Here is a 19,439-nt window from a genome sequence, read left to right as displayed (position 1 = left end):
CCAACCAGATAAGGGTACATGGACTGGTTTGCCTTAACTCACACTCCAACCTTACTGAAGGGGACTTTGAGTATCTCAGAATCCAAAAGAAAAAGGGTGTTTTTCATTTCTTAATCCTAGAAAAATAAATGGGTGTGTTAGGCCAAAAATCCTCTTCATAGCATTTGTGAAGCTGCACTGTTCTGCTCTTACAGAATTGGCTTATGCTTGGATAAATAGTGGCACTTTGAGCTAGTAAGTCATAAAATGACTGACTGGACATAAAAGTTCAAATTAGTGCTAGCAGATTCATCACTGGGACAGAACCTATGCTAGCCACTGTCCAACGGCTGGGGAAAATCCAAGCTACTTGGAATACTTTGCTGCTGTGACCTACTGGAAACCAAAACTTAAAATGGTCTGCAAAGAGAGGAGCTGACATGACCTCTGGAAGGCATGCAGAAGACTGAGTTGACTGAAGATATGCAGGGATGCTGTGATAGGTAGATATCACATGACAGGAACAGGACACCTTTACTAAACAAAGGAACGGAGTGGCAGTATCCCACGCCAATAGGTAAATCTGGCTTAGGGAGGGGGGCTTGAGAGTGCATGGGCAACCATATCCTTTATGACTAAGGGACAGCCTTCAGGAGCAGGACTATCATGCTCACCTATGAAAATTGCGTCCCAAGTGGAAAGGACTATGGACTCATTCACAGTGAAACATGGACACCTGCAAAACAAACATCATACAGATTCTCTACACAAGGGTGGTCAAAATATGCCAGTTATGAGGGACTGGAAGACTTTTAACAGGGAGCACGGTTACGTCTTCTTCCTACAAGGGTAGTGGTAAAAAGGCCTTCTCCTTGGGCTGCCACCTGTCATTTAAAACTTTGGTGCAAAGAGGCCACAGTCAGCCCCATTCTGATTTGGAATTCATTTTGTGATGCTCCTTGTCAGCTACAAAGGGCTCTGCTGATAAACAGCATTGCAAAATTATGGCGCTCCCCTTTGGCTCACTGGAGAAAAAAACATAAGGCAAGGGAAAATTCGTGAGGGGCAGAGTGCCACAACATTTCCAGGCGATGTTACAACTATCAGTCAGATATGCTTTGACTCTGACATTTACTTTATTCTCTAGATCAGGGGTTCTTAAACCTGTGGTCTGAGGATCCCCGAGTGTCCTCGAAGCCCGCTCCGTGAATGTTTAGATAATGAAATAATACTAACATGAATAAAGTCTAAATAAATAAAGAGGTAAAATTTAAGAATGTAAATATTAAAGTATTCTGTAAATGTGAAGAAGTTTGAAATAGGATGCTAAAAATTAAGTTGCTATGCATAGATTGATTTGTATGATCAGTTAAGTGCATCAAACAGAATATAGTATGGGTGATAGGTGACCTCAAGTAAATTTAGAAAAACTCTAACATTCCCATTAAAATGTATATGTTCTCATATTTGTTTGTGAAGTAAATATTTAATTATCTGTGTATCTGTTTGATGAATGCTTGATTGTGCATTTCTGTGTAATATTTTGTGGTCCAAACTATAAGAATTGCTTAGGCCAGGACCCCTGGATAAAGACTTAGTGGGGGTTCCGGGATTTCAAAATTAATTCAGTGGGGGTCCACAGAAGTAAAAAAATAAGAACCACTGCCCTAGATCACTCACATTACAGTGAACTCCAATTATTTCTGCTTAGTACGCACAATATTATGCCCTGTGTGCTGCAAAGGTGGCTTGCTTTCAGAAGTTCTTTATTTTATCAGTTAATTTGTCTTCCAACATAAGTTCCCCTTTTACACCTCGCTTTGCTGTCCAGATTGACTGTTGCTTTTGTCAAAGTTCGATCATGAGGTCTTCACACATCTTCATTCTTTCACCACTGCACACTAGAACTCCGTCAGCACAACGCTGATTTCAGCATTAATTTCTTATTGACATATAGGTATGCCAAGTATCAAGTCACTCTATATCATTTGCCTTCCCTTCAAATTTAGTGCCTGGACAACTTATTTCTCTTGAGCTTCAATTGCTAACTGCAATACACAACGGTACATAAGTCATGCACACATACTTATTTCTGTGAGCACATAGAATTGTTAGTAGTAAGTAATCTAATCCAAACACAGTTCTTATTCTCCATGTTGGTATTAATTTTCAGGAAATTTCAAAATTAATGTAGCCATTGTAGGATGATTAGGGCTAATTTTAATTTATTTGATGCAGATCTGAACAAATTTCAATTTAAAGAGATGCATAAATATCAATTTAAAGGTATATGTACCTCAATATCTTCATATGGATGTAATAACCCAAAAAGGGAAGCTTGGTGTTGGTTTCTACGCTCCTCCTTGCTCCACAGCAGCGGAACAGATAGTCAAAATGGCAGTGATTTCTATGCCTTCTGAGGAGAGTCTGAAAAGGCAGCTCCTTGAAGGCCCTCAAAGTTTACTGCATGGACCCCATATTTCAAGAGGCTGCTCAGCAAAGGTGTTTTTGTTTTTAAAACAAAACCGTGCAACATGGAAGTAAGTTTTGATAAAATAAAAAAATTAATTAACCTGGCAGCTCTCTCTCAGGATGTGCAGGTCATTTTCATTACTTTCCTGTTCGGGTCAGCCAGACTTTTAGTGGTCGTCCTAAACAAAGAAAAAGTACCTCAGCACATCTGCTCTAAACAAGGTAGATGGTCAGAGGCACTTACACCGACGGCCGGATGTCTGTTGGGCCATCAGTTTAAGGTTTCTCCTGGAAGAGCCAGTGGCGGCTCCGCCGGCATTAACATAACAATTCACCCAAATCTAAATAGAACAGGCGGGGTGTTAGTTTGGTTGACAGGGTATTCAGCAACATATTTGTGACTGGCTGTCAAACTCTTAAAACACAAAACCTTCAGAGTTTGCTGCTTACTTCTATAGGGCCTGAGAATACTATGTAGAGCCCCTACAGTCTGTCATGAGAAGGAATCTAGGCTGCTCACACAGAGGTTAGGAACAGACCAAGAGGACTATGATCTAAGTCCAGCTAATTGAGGCATGCATAGAAGATGCCTCAAAGTGATGAATCATTGAGGCTTACAAGACCTTGCAGCCCCACATTGCCTTAAAAAGCATCCACAACACCAGAGCTCTATTACTTGCAGGTATACCCTCCAGGAAAGGGAATGTGCTAAACTTACACTTTCATCAACTTGTAGGGCACTCCAGACAAGCCTGTATATGACCATATTCTGCTGGTAAAGATTTTCATCTTTGGTCAGGTGTAGTGTCCTGTGTGGTGCAACTGTTTTCTACAACTGTCTGAATGGTCTTTCTAGTTAACCGTTTCTTAGATACAGATTGAATAAATCAAATGACGATCTCCTTCATGGGAATACGCCACCATAGACAGGCCATTGTAGCCTGCTTTAAACCAATGGTCACACAGCTGAACTGCAGGCTAGTGCAATACCCTCATGAGGGTTGAGTGGAAAACTGAAAAAAAAACTACCCCTGCAACAGACCAAGCCCATTGGATGCCAGCCCTAACTTGAAACAATGAATAATAAAAAGAGAGGAGACCTAGTCTCACTTCGCATTGGCAGATAGAAGAACTCGGTCACTTTATTGTGTTTTTGGACATCCTAAGACACAACAAAAAATGGGTATGGAGTTCACCTGCCTTCTATGACTATTTGCTGTTACTCAACCGACAATAGACTAGCAAAAGGAATTTATTTACAACTCCTCCCCAAATTGAGTCTCAAAATAAAGAAGAGCTACAGTTGAACTAATTCTGGCACAGATGCCTGCGGCTGGAACTTGCCATCACATTAAAACTGATGCTTTGTTAAAACTGCACAGAGATGATTGTGGCCAGCTCTGAAAACTAAGCGCATCTGCACAGCCAAGCTTAACTAACTTTGTACCTTAATGAAAACTGTGCACTTTACTTTTATTTCAAGGTTTACGAACAGAAATTAGTAAAAAATTATTCTGTAATTATTAATTATTTAGGGATAACACGTTGACCTTTATTTGAATTCCAATGTCTTAACATAAACAAATTAGAAATTACCAGGTAAATTATAACAGTTAACTTGCCCGTTTTCTCTTCCTCAATTTTTAATACCATCCTTGCTTTTATTTGTGTAATGGTTTTAATTAACTGTGCACCTCGTAAATAAACTAAAACTAAAACATTCCCACATCCGAAAGTAAGTCATGACTTCACTATGGAGAGTCAAGTAATGGTGAGTGAAATAAGTTGGCAAAAACCTGTATAGGCAAAATTGGCATTTTCTTTTTTTTCTGAGGAGCAAAATCTGATTGGCTCCAATTGCTAAAAGAAAACCCAAGTTACACATATCTGGGCCATAGCCCCACCTCCCTCATGCACTTCCAAGTGCCCCAGCCCCACATAGTCACACAGTGCACTGATGACATCAGCCCCAAGTATGCAGGTATATTTTTGCACTGGCTCTCCTCCTGCTTTAGCCCCTGCAAATTGCTTTCAGAAGCACTGTCAAGGGAGGGGGGAAAGGGAGGCAAAGTGATTAACCAATGTAAATACCATTAAGGTAATGACATAGTTAATCTGAGTCCTAAAACGAACTTACTTGCTTTGAATACCTGCAGTACTTGACAATTAAAGGTGGGGACTGAAGTAAGGGGACACGAAGGAATCCCTATGTGAATACTTAACACTGGACTGCACACTATGTTCTCAGTTCACATTCTGAGAACGGTGAACTGCACAATAGTTCTGAGTTCACACAAGAACTGTGTGTGTGGTCCAGCAATTTCATTTGCACTTCGCTTTTAATTGTTAGCCTGGGTAAGAGGGTGCTAATTTGCTTAATGATCTGCAAACACTGCCATGCAAAGAAAAAACTCCCACCTCTAGAGTCAAATACCTAGAAGGAATAATCGGGTTATCTACTTGGAATACTTGTGTCCTACTAGTGGGAACCACCAATATACACTGGGAAAATATTCCAGTATATCCCAAACAGTGATCAGCGTAATTTGTGATGTGTTTTTGTTCCGTATAGTCAGCAGCATAGCACCAAGAATACACAGTATTTTAAAATACATCAACATTAATCACATCTAGAAGAGGAAATGGTATGTAAAGCACCCTTACCGGTGCTTGGGAGGGATGAGGCTCCTGCCAGGTTATGTGGTAGCGCAACAGGAGACTGACCTCCGATATCTTCTCCTGGATTCTTAACGGGGTGCAGACATAGGCCTGAGGACAGATGACGTTCAGATGCTATAAACACTTAATGTTGTAGAAGCATACAAACTACTCCAACAAATGACCCATTTCAGTGCTTGTTTGTGTGTTTATTGCGTTAGTAAATGTAGCAGTTGTATATATGTCCACAGATATTTACCAATGATAACTCCCTTACCACTACTAGCGTGGTATAATATTGTAATCTACAATACAGCCCCAAAATACTGATGACATGTATGTGCTGACACAGACTTCCATTTCAATTCCCTGACATACTGTAGTATTACAAATCTGATCCTGCAATTTCTGCATTATAGTATTATTCTAATTATGATTTCCCTATCCCCACCAAAATGTTATATGCGGTCATGAACCCTAACATGCAGGTGAAAGCGGTGAGCAGAAATATCCTCTCACTGTACTGCGTTTTGGGAGTTGATGGCAGGCAGGAAAAAGGTGCGCAGAAACAACATGGGCCTGGACTGGATACCAGACTGGATAGCATGGCAATGAGAGTCTATCAAGGATCCGTATACCAGGTATAGTAGAAATGCGATTTGCTTCAAATTACAATCTCAGCAATGCAGACAAGGCCTGAACCGGTGTCAGTGCTACATTTTGCCTTGTATGTGCTTGCTCTGTTCCACGGTAGTTTCCTTTATGAACGAACACCACTTCCTTACGAACTTGCATAGAGTTTTGCTTTCTTCTTTGATTTTTTGACAACTATTGCTCTCATGTATACCATTCCCTTATTCAGCTTAAAGAAAGAATTTTAGGCTAGAGACAATTCATCCTTTTGCCTCATCTCTTCCTTCCCTGCCTGATGATCTTGTGCTTAACATTGCCACCCAATACAGCAATTTGGACACAAAATGTATTCTTTCATTTGCTTATAGCCTCCTCCATTTATTTGATATTTTATAAGCATCCTTGGCCTGATGTAGTAAGCATTTTAACGGTTGAAAACGCTCTAAAACGTGCTGTTTGCAACAGTAAAAATTCAAAATGCTTTTTCGATGCACTCATCCCAATTTAGGAGTAGGAAAAGTTCTTCTGACTCCTAAAACAGGATTTTGAATAGATAACAATTTGGTATTCGGAAGGGCTGCATTGTAGATGTCCTTCCAAAGACTGAATTGGTATCTTATGTATAAACGTAGTTGCAAAAGCTTGAAAATTAACCAACATCTCAGAAGTCTAGCAATTTATTCGTATTTTAAAGGTAAACAAAAAAGTCTGTTCAAGAACAGGCAGTGGTCAAGGGAACTCACACAATATATATATATATATTTTTTTATCAAAAAGCTTTACTTACAAACAATCACAGACATGGTGGTCTCCCTGTGATAGCTGTGAATCGTAGCGGATCTCAATTTGCAACTTAACACATTAATATTCATGAGGTAGGTCGAATTGTGACCCCCCTAGGGTTCAGTATTTTATCTGTGTTCTGCCATTGTGCACTTGTGCTCTCTTTGTATATTATCGAGCTGTGTGCATCCGTCTGCCCACCTTTTACTGTGCCTAGCGCTTTACATATCTCCCCTATCTGCAAGCTCTCATATTACCACATCTTCAGCTCTTTGAGCACTCTTTTTCTGCCTCCTTGTATTTCCCCACCTTCATGTTTCCTTGTGCCTGCTTTCTTTTCCTCCTCTCTCTTACCCCTCCGCTGCTGCTGCAGATATCTTCAAGGTGTGCCAGCTACCATCTACTAGCTTACAGTATTCGGCCCAGTGGGAAAACAATCAGGAGCAATAGGGAGAGACTGGTAAGAGAGGAGGCATTATTACTTTTATCTATATTGTGACATATCTCCTTTGATAATCCCACAATAAATGAAGACATAGAAAAGGAGGTAATAACTAGAACATTTACTCATAATTCTTACTTCATCTCTACTTAGCATTCCTGTGATGGCCTCCAAATGCAGCAAGTCACAATTTGCGACCTACCTTACAAATATGAATGAAGTAGGTCGGAATTGTTATCCATCACTAATCGGATTTTTAACAACCAATCTTCAAGTATATAGGTCATTTCTTTAAAATCTTTACTGGTCGCAAAAGTACTGCTCACAATTTTCTAACAGTATCTTGCGACCAGATATTTATACCGCTGGCTTCTTATTTTGAGACATGTTGTGTCGCTACAATTCAACAATGTAAAAATATATTTTCTTTGCTTTCTTCAATCTTTGTTCTTCCTTCTGTTAATTACTTATATGCACCCTATTTTGGAGGTTCCACCAACACTACTCATTTCAGTGTCATATTTAGTGTCATCCTCAGATACTTTCTTAACTTTATGGGTTCCTTCTTGAATTTCTTCATCTTAACAGCTATCAATTTATTTTACTTTGCTTTTTAATTATTTTTCCATCCTAAAGTTGCCCATTCTTTCTTTCTTAATTGTAATTTATCAAAAGGCAGCTCCGTGTTGTCCCGCCTACGCCATTCACGTCAACTAATTTTAACCAGATTTCCCTCTTCTGGTTTCTTAAATATGGAATGGTCTTTCTGTTTTCTATCCCCATTACTACCATTACTTAAGACCTGTCCAACAACCTTCATTAACTAGCATTACCTCTAATTTGAAACCCATGTTTTATAACCAGGTGCTTAACTTTGCATTTCTTTCAACATGTGCACCTATTGTCTAATTCTGGTAATTTATTCAGATAAACTTGTGAAATTAACAAAAAGTAATGAAAAAATAAAGGAATTTCAATTCATGTCTGGCGCACTTGCACTACAGAGTTGCCTAAAGGGCTCAGAACAATCTGGATTTGGATTGTGTTCACAGAACTGGGGAATACTAACAGGATTGCCAGGTTTTCATAACTATTAATCTAACTCAGTTACAGTGATGGTTTGACAAAATGAAGCCTTCTTCACTTGACAAGGCAGAGAGGTAGATAGTGGAAACAAAAGTTTTTACTTGTGTGTTTGATGGTGTTTGAGTGTCAGTCTGTGACCCCTAGAAAGCTGGAAGGTCAGGTGCACCATCAGCCACACAAGGCATTTAATGGCTAGGGCCAAACTAGTCTATAGTATACGAGAAGTAAAATACCACTCTTTCAGGCCAATGCAAGATAAGCTGCATAGTTCCACTGGAGCTCGTATTTACAGTATCTTGTGAGGCACATCTAGTGCAATAAGGGATTGTGTTTAACGTAAATGGTGTGCCATGCTTTCCCATCAGTAAATACCCACAGCAGGTTGATACCATGCAAACATATTTAATAGGTGCAGTACCACCTACCTTCTTATCTTCACAAGGCAATATTTCTAATCACGAGGAATGTACTTTAGTAGTGCAGAGTACATGATTTGAGGTACCTGTTCTGCACCATTTCTTCAGTCCTTGGTTGGATCTGACCAATGATCTGCTGCTTTCAGAACCAGTATTATGTCTCCTGATAGTACCAATGCTATTGTCGTGCTGTGGGGAAGGCATTTCCTGGAGATGCTTTTCGGAGCTGCTGCCAGTTGTAACTAGTAATAAAACAAAAACATACAAATGATCAGTCTTATCAAAAGAGATCACTGGAAATGCAAGTAATAGTCATATTGGCACTGTGCTTGCTCTTATGGAGAAGCAATGGTGACTTATGGTCTATATATGTCCAGGAGGAAATGACCAGCACAGAGTAAAAACAGTGGACCTTATGACTTTCTAAAAACTAGAACAGGACAGTGCCAGGCCCTAAGAGGGAGGTTTAGTCAGGCAAATTAAAGAAATTAAACTATTATTTTTTTGTTCTGCTGTCCCTTAATAACTGAGGCAGCTCTGTTGCTAAGAGAAACATCAACATAGATTTAATGACTTCTCCCCCACCCTTCTTGGCTACAAAGTGTAGTGCACCTTGCCAAACAACATTTTGTCTGCCTCAGATAAAACATAGTTTGGCCCTCATTACAACTTCGGCGGTCTTAACAAAAGACCGCTGAAGCTGCGGGCACCAGTATACCGCCAGTGCTGGCGGTATATCTGGCTCCCTATTATGACTTTTCTGCTGGGCCAGCGGACGGTAACAGCATTTCCGTCCTCTGACCCAGCGGAAAAGTCACATCAACATTGCAGCCACCTCGTAATAGAGGCGGCGGCAATGTTGATGTGCAGCTGCACCTGTCGCGCATTTCACCGCCCAAAATTCGGGCAGTGAAATGTACGATGGGGCTGTGCCTGGGGGGCCCTGCACTGCCGATGCCAAGTGCATGGGCAGTGCAGAGGCCCCCAGGGGCACCACGAGTCCCCCTTACCGCCAGCCTCTCCATGGCAGTGTTTACCGCCGTGGATAGGCTGGCGGTTGGGGATGCGGTATGTTCAAGGGGCCGGCGGTATGGCTGTGGCTAATGCGCCACGGTCATAATAGCTGTCGGAACACCGCCAGCCTGTTGGCGGTGTTACCGCCAGCCACCAGGATCATAATGAGGCCCTTTGTCTTTTGTTACAGCTGGTTTGCATATATTTGCCTTAGTACATGACAGATGCTCCTGCAGCATGTTGAGTTGGTCTTTAATGAGTTGCTCATCTAAGCAACTCAGGTGGACTTGCTGTAGCAGGCCATGAGGCACAGGGGTGCTGTGTTGATAGTTGATGGCTCCCACAGCAATGTCCCCTGTGGTTAACAACTTCTGGATTCCAAATCTCAGAACTGGCTGGTTGCAGTCATAATTTTCTGTTTGCAGCGGCAACCACAGGAATTAATTTAGGGTCAGGGAGAAATTAACTTTAAACATGCAAAGCTCTGGAATAGTAGGGGCTAGGGTGGCCTTTCCAAGAGACAAAAACGAGCATGACTGACAAGTCTAAAGGCTGGAGGCAAAGAGGAAAAATGTAGTTGTCGCTCTGGGACTGCGCTTTGGTGTACTGAAGCTCCCTTAGGAAACACAGCAGATCTTGGACAATGCAAGCTCAGCACAGTCTCAGTCCTGGAAGGGGTCCGCAGCTACTCAATCATTCATACTGTAGTCACTTCTTCAGTCGTTTCTGTTCAGCTGAGTTGTGAGGTCCTTTTGACTTCTGGTTGGCAGACACTCCGGAGACAACGTCATGTAGGTTTTAGTCACCTGGGCCATTGTTATTGCTCTCTTGGGCCGGCCCTGCTTCTCTCTCCTCTCTGACCAATTCAGCTTCCTCAAATGCAGCATCAGTGTTAACTAACAGAATTTCAGCCTCATTTTGACATGGAAGGGGGGGGGGGGATCAGTCACTCGGAAAACCTGTCCCTGGCAAACATCTGGTGTGTGCTTGTGCATACCCTTATCAAAGCCCTGAAGACATTTGGTGTGACTCACTTGAAAGGGCCAGTATTTATTTTACTTTAGAGACACAGGTGGGAAGTAGAGCCAACTAGGTCAGTGGTTACCAACCTGTGGTCTGGGGACCCCTGGGGGTCCTCAAAGCCTCCTCAGGGGGCAGTGACTGCTTAGACAATTAACTAATATTAACATTTTAATACAGTGTATATAAATAATGTGGCTAAATGTACAATTGAGAATATCAAAACATCCTATAAATGTCAGGGAATTTGAAACTGGAGGCTAAAAATTAAAATCCTCAAATTGATTTATTTGTGGGAGAGGTGCAGGTGCATCAAACAATCAACTGAAGTTAGAAAAGCTCCATTTATCCTATGAAAATAAATGTTGTATTTTTTAAATTATATCTTCTTGCAAATTAAATAAAACATGTGATTTGTGTATGTGTTTGATGAAATACTTATTTCAGTATTTTTTTTTAGCATTGTTTTGCGTTTCATATAAATGCCAATATATAGCCCTGGGTCCCGGCTTTCAGTAATGCCTCAGTGGGGGGTCCCCTGTAGGAAAGTACCATCTTGCCTGGCATGTTACCCCCATATTTCACTGTATATATGTTGTTTTAGTGTATGTGTCACTGGGACCCTGACAGCCAGGGACCCAGTGCTCATAAGTGTGCCCTGAATGTGTTCCCTGTGTGATGACTCACTGTCTCACTGGGCTCTGCTAACCAGAACCTCAGTGGTTATGCTCTCTCTGCTTTCCAAATTGTTACTAACAGGCTAGTGACCAATTTCACCAATTCACATTGGCAAACTGGAACACCCTTATAATTCCCTAGTATATGGTACTGAGGTACCCAGGGTATTGGGGTTCCAGGAGATCCCTATGGGCTGCAGCATTTCTTATGCCACCCATAGGGAGCTCTGACAATTCTTACACAGGCCTGCCACTGCAGCCTGAGTGAAATAACGTCCATGTTATTTCACAGCCATTTACCACTGCACTTAAGTAACTTATAAGTCACCTATATGTCTAACCTTCACCTGGTGAAGGTTGAGTGTAAAGTTACTTAGTGTGTGGGCACCCTGGTACTAGCCAAGGTGCCCCCACATCGTTCAGGGTAAATTCCCCGGCCTTTGTGAGTGCGGGGACACCATTTCACGCGTGCACTATACATAGGTCACTACCTATGTATAGCGTCACAACGGTAACTCCGAACATGGCCATGTAACATGTCTAAGATCATGGAATTGTCACCCCAATGCCATTCTTGCATTGGGGAGACAATTCCATGATCCCCTGGGTCTCTAGCACAGAACCCGGGTACTGCTAAACTGCCTTTCCCGGAGTTTCACTGCAGCTGCTGCTGCTGCCAACCCCTCAGACAGGTTTCTGCCCCCCTGGGGTCCAGCCAGGCCTGGCCCAGGAAGGCAGAACAAAGGACTTCCTCAGAGAGAGGGTGTTACACCCTCTCCCTTTGGAAAACGGTGTCAGGGCTGGGGTGGAGTAGCCTCCCCCAGCCTCTGGAAATGCTTTGATGGGCACAGATGGTGCCCATCTCTGCATAAGCCAGTCTACACCGGTTCAGGGATCCCCCAGCCCTGCTCTGGTGCGAAACTGGACAAAGGAAAGGGGATTGACCACTCCCCTGACCTTCACCTCCCAGGGGAGTTGCCCAGAGCTCCTCCAGCGTGCCCCAGACCGCTGCCATCTTGGATTCAGAGGTGTGCTGGCACACTGTACTGCTCTGAGTGGCCAGGGCCAGCAGGTGACGTCAGAGACTCCTTCTGATAGGCTCTTACCTGTCTTACTATCCTATCCTCCTTGCTAGGTAGCCAAACCTCCTTTTCTGGCTATTTAGGGTCTCTGCTTTGGGGAATTATTGAGATACCGAATGCAAGAGCTCACCAGAGTTCCTCTGCATCTCCCTCTTCACATTCTGCCAAAGGATCGACCGCTGACTGCTCAGGACGCCTGCAAAACCACAACAAAGTAGCAAAGGCGACTACTGCAACCTTGTATCGCTTCATCCTGCCGGCTTTCTCGTCTGTTCCTGGTGGTGCATGCTCTGGGGGTAGCCTGCCTCCTTCTTGCACCAGGAGCTCTGAAGAAATCTCCTGTGGGTCGACGGAATCTTCCCCCTGCAACCGCAGGCAACAAAAGACTGCATCACCGGTCCTCTGGGTCCCCTCTCAGCACGACGAGCGTGGTCCCTGGAACTCAGCAACTCTGTCCAAGTGACTCCCACAGTCCAGTGACTCTTCAGTCCAAGTTTGGTGGAGGTAAGTCCTTGCCTCCCCACGCTAGACTGCATTGCTGGGTACCGCGTGATTTGCAGCTGCTCCGGCGCACTCTTCCAGGATTTCCTTCGTGCACAGCCAAGCCTGGGTCCCCGACACTCTAACCTCCAGTGCACAACCTTCTGAGTTGTCCTCCGGCATCGTGGGACTCCCTTTTCTGACTTCGTGGGGACTCCGGTTCACTCCTCTTCTAAGTGCCTGATCCGGTACTTCTGCGGGTGCTGCCTGCTTCTGTGAGGGCTCCCTGACTTGCTGGGTGCCCCCTCTGTCTCCTCATCCAAGTGGCGACATCCTGGTCCCTCCTGGGCCACAGCAGCATCCAAATACCTTAACCGCGACCCTTGCAGCTAGCAGGGCTTGTTTGCGCTCTTTCTGCGTGGGAACACCTCTGCAAGCTTCTTCACGACGTGGGACATCCATCCTCCAGAGGGGAAGTTCCTAGTCCTCTTTGTTCTTGCAAAACACCAAGCTTCTTCCATCCAGTGGCAGCTCCTTTGCACCCTCAGCTGGCATTTCCAGGGCATCTGCCCACTCTCTACACTGTTGCGACTCTTGGACTTGGTCCCCTTGTTTCACAGGTACTCAGGTCCGGAAATCCACTGTTGTTGCTTTGCTGGTGTTGGTTTTCCTTGCAGAATCCCCCTATCACGACTTCTGTGCTCTCTGGGGGTTGTAGGTGCACTTTACACCTACCTTACAGGGTCTTGGGGTGGGCTATTTTTCTAACCCTCATTGTTTTCTTACAGTCCCAGTGACCCTCTACAAGCTCACATAGGTTTGGGGTCCATTTGTGGTTCGCATTCCACTTTTGGAGTATATGGTTTGTGTTGCCCCTATACCTATGTGCTCCTATTGCAATCTATTGTAACTTTACACTGCTTGCATTACTTCCTTTTGCTATTACTGCATAATTTTGGCATTGTGTACATATATCTTGTGTATATTTGGCATCCTCATACTGAGGGTACTCACTGAGATACTTTTGGCATATTGTCATAAAAATAAAGTACCTTTATTTTTAGTATATCTGTGTATTGTGTTTTCTTATGATATTGTGCATATGACACCAGTGGTATAGTAGGAGATTTGCATGTCTCCTAGTTCAGCCTAAGCTGCTCTGCTATAGCTACCTTCTATCAGCCTAAGCTGCTAGAAACACCTCTTCTACACTAATAAGGGATAACTGGACCTGGCACAAGGTGTAAGTACCTCTGGTACCCACTACAAGCCAGGCCAGCCTCCTACATCCCCAAATTCCAATAAAGATTCAGTGGGGGTCCCTGGGCTCCAGTAATGATAAAGTGGGGGTCCACAGAATTCAAAAGGTTGGGAACCACTGAACTAAGTAATGTCTTTTTGGAAAATTCAAGCACACCTCCATAAAGAGTGACTGTCTTTTTCTGGCTGTCCCATCTGATTTCAGGCTTAATGGGCTGATAGACAGAGAGAGGGCTGTGTAATAAATATATCACTGCTGCAACTGCACTGGTTAGGCAAAAGCATGCTTTATAGAGAGCTTTAAAGAAAGCTTCTAACAGAGTACAGCACAATGCAACACTTAGATTTAGTTAAGAGGAAAGGATAAAACAGATCGGAAAATAAGTCAATCCATGTAGATCGTTTAATATGGAGTTTTACTGACTTCCTAAAAAGATGAGGCTGAGTTTTCCCTTGGATAGATACACTTCTAATACTCTGTAGTTGTGCTATGAATGACCTAATGCCGTAATGTACTGAGTCGCCAGATAAACTGACTACTACTGGGTCCTCGTTCATCCAATAAGTAAGCAAGTTGATGATACATGCTGTTTTGTTTCTGTGGATAACACTGAGGGATACAGCAGATTCTGACCTTGATCCTCAGCTCTAGTTAGAGCAGTAAACCTCTTACAGTATAAGGGGCGTATGATACATTTTTTCTCATGGAGAGAATGAGTCTTGCCATAGAGTGGAGATAGTTTTGGAGGACCTAGCAACACCCACATGAATGGCATTTATAAAGGCCAAATGGGAGATGACTAATGCATGGGTAGTTATGTCTAACAAGTGGGTGTTAGGATTTATTTGATTTTCTTCAGTGATAAAAGCTGAAAATGTGTATGTTAGGCTGGTAAAAACCCAATGATTTTTCTGTCAAGGTAAATGGAGAAGGAATCCTTCCATCCTCATGTTATGACAACCAATCTCAGAGGTTAGATAAGAAGGGGGAAAGGGTATGAAAATTATTTAATGAGAAGGACTTGGTTCTGATTGGTCAAGTGGGCTTTTAAAAAAATTCTCCAGATATTCTGATCCAAGTTACAGGGGTTGCTATGCTACTTGCAGTAAAAACTGAAGGGTGGCGAGGGAGGTTTTGTGTCAAATTACGTGGAGATGGCTGGATGTCAAGCAGGGTGACAGGAAACTGGAAATTGACAGATTTTAAAAGCCCAAGAGTCAGCCACAGTTTTTGGGCAGGGAACTAAATGCAGATTGTCACATCAACAGAAAAAAAACACTATCTTGTTCAGACCCATACACTGTCTCTTCAGTTGTGACTAACTCCCCTGCAAAAGGTTGCTGGTCACACCCCCCTGCAACTGCCTGCCCCCCCCCCACAAACACACACTTGTTATAGGGAAATGGACAGATTTTAGAGTTGAGAGATTGAAGGTGACCTCCTTTCCGTGCTATAAGTAGAAAAATCTGTATATCTACAATCAGGCTAGCCATCGCCCAGTATGAAGAGGCAGTAAATGTAAGTGCAGGTGAAAATGATGGAATTTAAGCCCTCTGCTTTGTTTGGAAAAGCTCTGTCACAACTGTGCAGTCTTTACCAGGGGTGCTGTGGCAGACTGGAGTTACTGGGCTATATCCGTTGTGAGCATTGTGATTTCCCCCTGTTGGACCAAGGCAACAATACTACTGAACTCCAACTGATAACAAAGTTACTTCCTTTGAGCACACACCTTTCAACAGAGCAAGCTTGAGCAGTCAGGGATTTAGTAGGTGGTCCAGTCATCTTTCTACTTTTAAAGAACAAAATGTGTCTTACTGAAGCCAAGTAAATAGATCAGTTCAAAAGACAACAGAAAACTAGAAGGACAAAGATATGACCAAGGACATCACTCCTGTGCACTAGATTTACTGTAACAATGGTCACATAGCAAATGTTATGCTACAAGGCTGCATGTAGCTCCACTCAGAGATATTTGGAAATGTTTGGGCCTTAACTCGTTTGCAAGAGCTTTTCTCAAGCAAAGGTCTTGGTTTACATAAGGGATACAGATGCAAACATTGCAAAAATAAAAAAGTGCCCCAAACAAATTGCTTATGGCCACAATACCACCAACTTGAGAAGGATCGCACCCCCCCTGAAGCCACTGGTGCTTCTGGAGATCTTGTGATCCAGACAATGGTGACAAGGAATCGGGTCGAAGATGTTGGATTAGGGATGCAGTACAAGGTCTACGAGGTAACACGACATCTTAAGGTGCCATCTGGCTGTTATACTGTTCAATGCGACAAATAATGTGGTTGGCCTGCAATCACTGTCAAGTTCCTAATATACGTAAAACTTAAGGAGGTTGTATCTCAGACTTTAATTGTCTTAGTGATTATTTTCTGGTTGCCGGAGTGTTCATAGAACTGGAGCCACCCCCTGCAGTCAATGTCTTTACCACTTACTGTTGAGAAATGGAAAACAGGGTTAGAACTTGCCAGTGACTTTGGATGATTTCTGTCTCCGTAATATAAGCCTATAAGGATGGTACAAACAGTTATGAATAAGGACAACCTTTTTGTGGCTATCAGAACCAGACTCTGCACCAGGAAAGTGAAGGCAGGCTGCTTCCTGGTACTTCTGGAAAAAAAGGGGAGGAGCAGGTGGTGTTACAGTGGCCCTACAAGAACATGGTGGGTCAGTAACAGTGTAGGCTAACTAACTCTTGAACCACAAGGAGATGAGACTTCATGATTTCTTCATTTCCTGGTAAGCTAGGATGGAAGGATCCAATAGCTCTTGGACAACTTCAATTCGTCAAAACTATTAAGTTCTTCCAGCGAGCTTGGCTTTGTTCAGGTATTACTAGAATCAGGTTGGTTTTCTTGGGATGCACACTCAGGCTTTTCTTTTTTGTCCTCATGTCGCCATTAAATGGTTTTTAGTGGGGTTAGCGTACCTGTTTTCAGCATTCTAAGTTTTTGTTTTGCTAAAGATATGACCTGGGTCTAGGTGGAAACTAGTTTTTCTAAGCACACCCTGGTGTAATCATTGGACTTAGGCTATATCCTATTTTCTCGCCACATGGAATACTTGACCATATTTTCCTTTCACTTCTATTTATGGAGCATTTAGTATCATATAGCTAATATTAGTCTATTTATTTCAGCCACTTCTTGACTGTGGGTGGATTAGTGCTTATCCAAATAATACATATTTCTTTCCAGGCTAGGAGGATCATGTAAAAGAGTAATCTCTTCTTTGAGGTTTGTAGGTAGATATTTGAGACACTTTCTTTCCCAACGAACACCAGTAATTGGTTTAACTTTTTTGGACACCAAACTCCTCTGATGAGATTATCCTCATTATCTCCCAGACTTTTTTAAGCAGTTAAGCTCTCTTTCTCAACATAGGTCACGGCAGCAAGTCTTCATAAAGGCTTTCCCAATGCAAGTCCAGGCTCAAAGCAGAGCAGCACCAGGTAAAGGCTCTATTCGTGGTCAGATGTCTTCTTCTTACATTGATTTACAGATCTTTGGTCCAGGCAAAGAAAGATGCTCCAAGCTCAGGCTGAAGAGACCAGTTGTTGTACAACCTGGTGGTCAATACAGGAAGCCAAAGTCCGTGTATTAGCCTTGCTCCAAGATTTAAACATGTATACATACTGGAGACAGTGCATTCTCATGTTGCTGGTCAGATTATATTGCCTTTTGAGCCATAAGTCTGTGCTCAGACTTGCCTTAGGTGATGTTTAGACTTGGTTTAGACATAGCCCAGAATCCTGAATCTTGGGAGATGTCAACAACACAGGAATGGAGAGATTAATAGGCTTCACAGAGGGCACAGGAAACATACTCTGGTCAAAGGAAAGTGATAGTGACATTACACCAGGTACAACAGATTTTGTTGAGGACATAGGGATTAATGCATACTGGATGGTAGGTTGGAAGTGGGTATAGACTACTGTTAAAAAGGAATTCACAATCTTCTAAAACCCACACACGGAGTACAAACAGTTCTCACTCTTCTTCATTTATCTCTCACCCACACATATACAAAACACATACATCTTTCATACATGTAACAGGCCTAACAAAGTCAAAGTTTCCCTTTTATGGTGGCTGAATGCACCTTTTACTAGAAGCCAACTGTAGTAATATGCACAAAGGGGTACTGGTAAAAATAAGGGCTATGCCTCTGGACTATCAATGTTTTGCCACACCTGTCAATGACAAAATGCTTGGGTTGAGTGGGCTGTGGCCACCCTCACTCATACAGCTCTTCACCGTCTATCGCCAATGAGAAGCTCTGCCTGCATCAACTCTGATATATCATGTGCCTTTGGAGTGGCAGAATACCTATTTACTTAGTCCTAAAATGAAAAGGAAGTATGTGAGTTTCTATATTGGCTTCAGTAGAATCTACTAAGTTCCAGGTTTTTGTGTATAATATATTGAGGGTTTCCACTTTCTATATGAAACAGATTATAAATGTTACAACACCACTGATGAGAATATTTTCTTTTCAGAAGAAACTGGAAAATGCTACACTTTTACTGCCTTGATGTCCTCTGGTGCAGCCCCTTCCACTAAGCATCTTTAAGCGATGGATATTCCTGCTATGCCCCACTGGGTCCAGGGTGTGCTACTTAGTAAGCCCCTTGTGAATATCTGCAAAGGCCCTGGCCCAAGACCTATTTCCACTCTGCTTTTTGGAAGCATGGCTCATCTCAGATGGCTTTAGCTGCTGCTGCATAATGGCCAGCAGGCTGGCAGATAAACTCCGAGCAGTGTCTCATTCCAGGGGATGCACACCTCTATGATGCCATCCTCCTTCACTGAGAGTGGGATGGACATTAGCTTTCAGAAAGATCAGTTATTAGGACAGTGGCAACAAAGATCACAGTGTATATGGAATCCTCAATGTTTTTCCAATATCACCACAACCAATGCTTCTGTTCTTTGGTTTACATTGTGTGTGGTTTAAAAAACATCTTATATGTGACTAATTCCCACATTCAGAAGGAGCAGGAGCCCTATCATGAGCATCTTCAGTGCCCTTGCGCCACATGAGAGGTCCATAAACCAATTTTAGTGAAACTGCTCTACTTTTAGTGCATTCATTAACTTACATACAACACCAGGTCTAAATTCTACTATCTCTGCAAATGCTTGCTTGGGATTGGAATTACAAGTTGTGTGGTAATTATCACACCCTTGCCGGCGACTGTCCAATGCTCTCTTCGAAGTACAACACAGGGAGGAGGAAATGGCACAAGTGGCCATTGACCTAGAGAAGGCCTTTGAGACAGTGGCTTGAGGATATCTACTGGAAGCCCTTCATGTGATGGCCTTCGGGCTCAATTCTGCTGGTTTCGCTTGCTATATCCTGAACTGCACCCCAAGGTACAAGAAGGCCGTTATCGCTCAAAGCGTGGATTTTGGGTTGGGGGAC

At 42.9% G+C, this 19,439-nt stretch overlaps 1 protein-coding gene across 13 annotated transcripts in view; it reads right to left on the bottom strand.

Moving 5' to 3' along the window:
- LOC138261643 (uncharacterized) overlaps positions 1-19,439 on the bottom strand; it is a 1,036,964-nt gene that overhangs the window by 314,774 nt on the left and 702,751 nt on the right. For all 13 annotated transcript variants that reach the window (XM_069210793.1, XM_069210797.1, XM_069210802.1 and 10 more), the window contains 2 exons: positions 8,556-8,711; positions 5,116-5,220 (listed from right to left, as the gene is read on the bottom strand). In XM_069210793.1, the coding sequence (XP_069066894.1) occupies positions 5,116-5,220; positions 8,556-8,711 (261 nt within the window). The remainder of the gene's footprint in view (positions 1-5,115; positions 5,221-8,555; positions 8,712-19,439) is intronic.

This window comes from Pleurodeles waltl, chromosome 10, assembly GCF_031143425.1.
Source record: "Pleurodeles waltl isolate 20211129_DDA chromosome 10, aPleWal1.hap1.20221129, whole genome shotgun sequence".
Taxonomy (NCBI): Eukaryota; Metazoa; Chordata; class Amphibia; order Caudata; family Salamandridae; genus Pleurodeles; species Pleurodeles waltl.
This window is presented reverse-complemented; position numbering and strand designations above follow the sequence as displayed.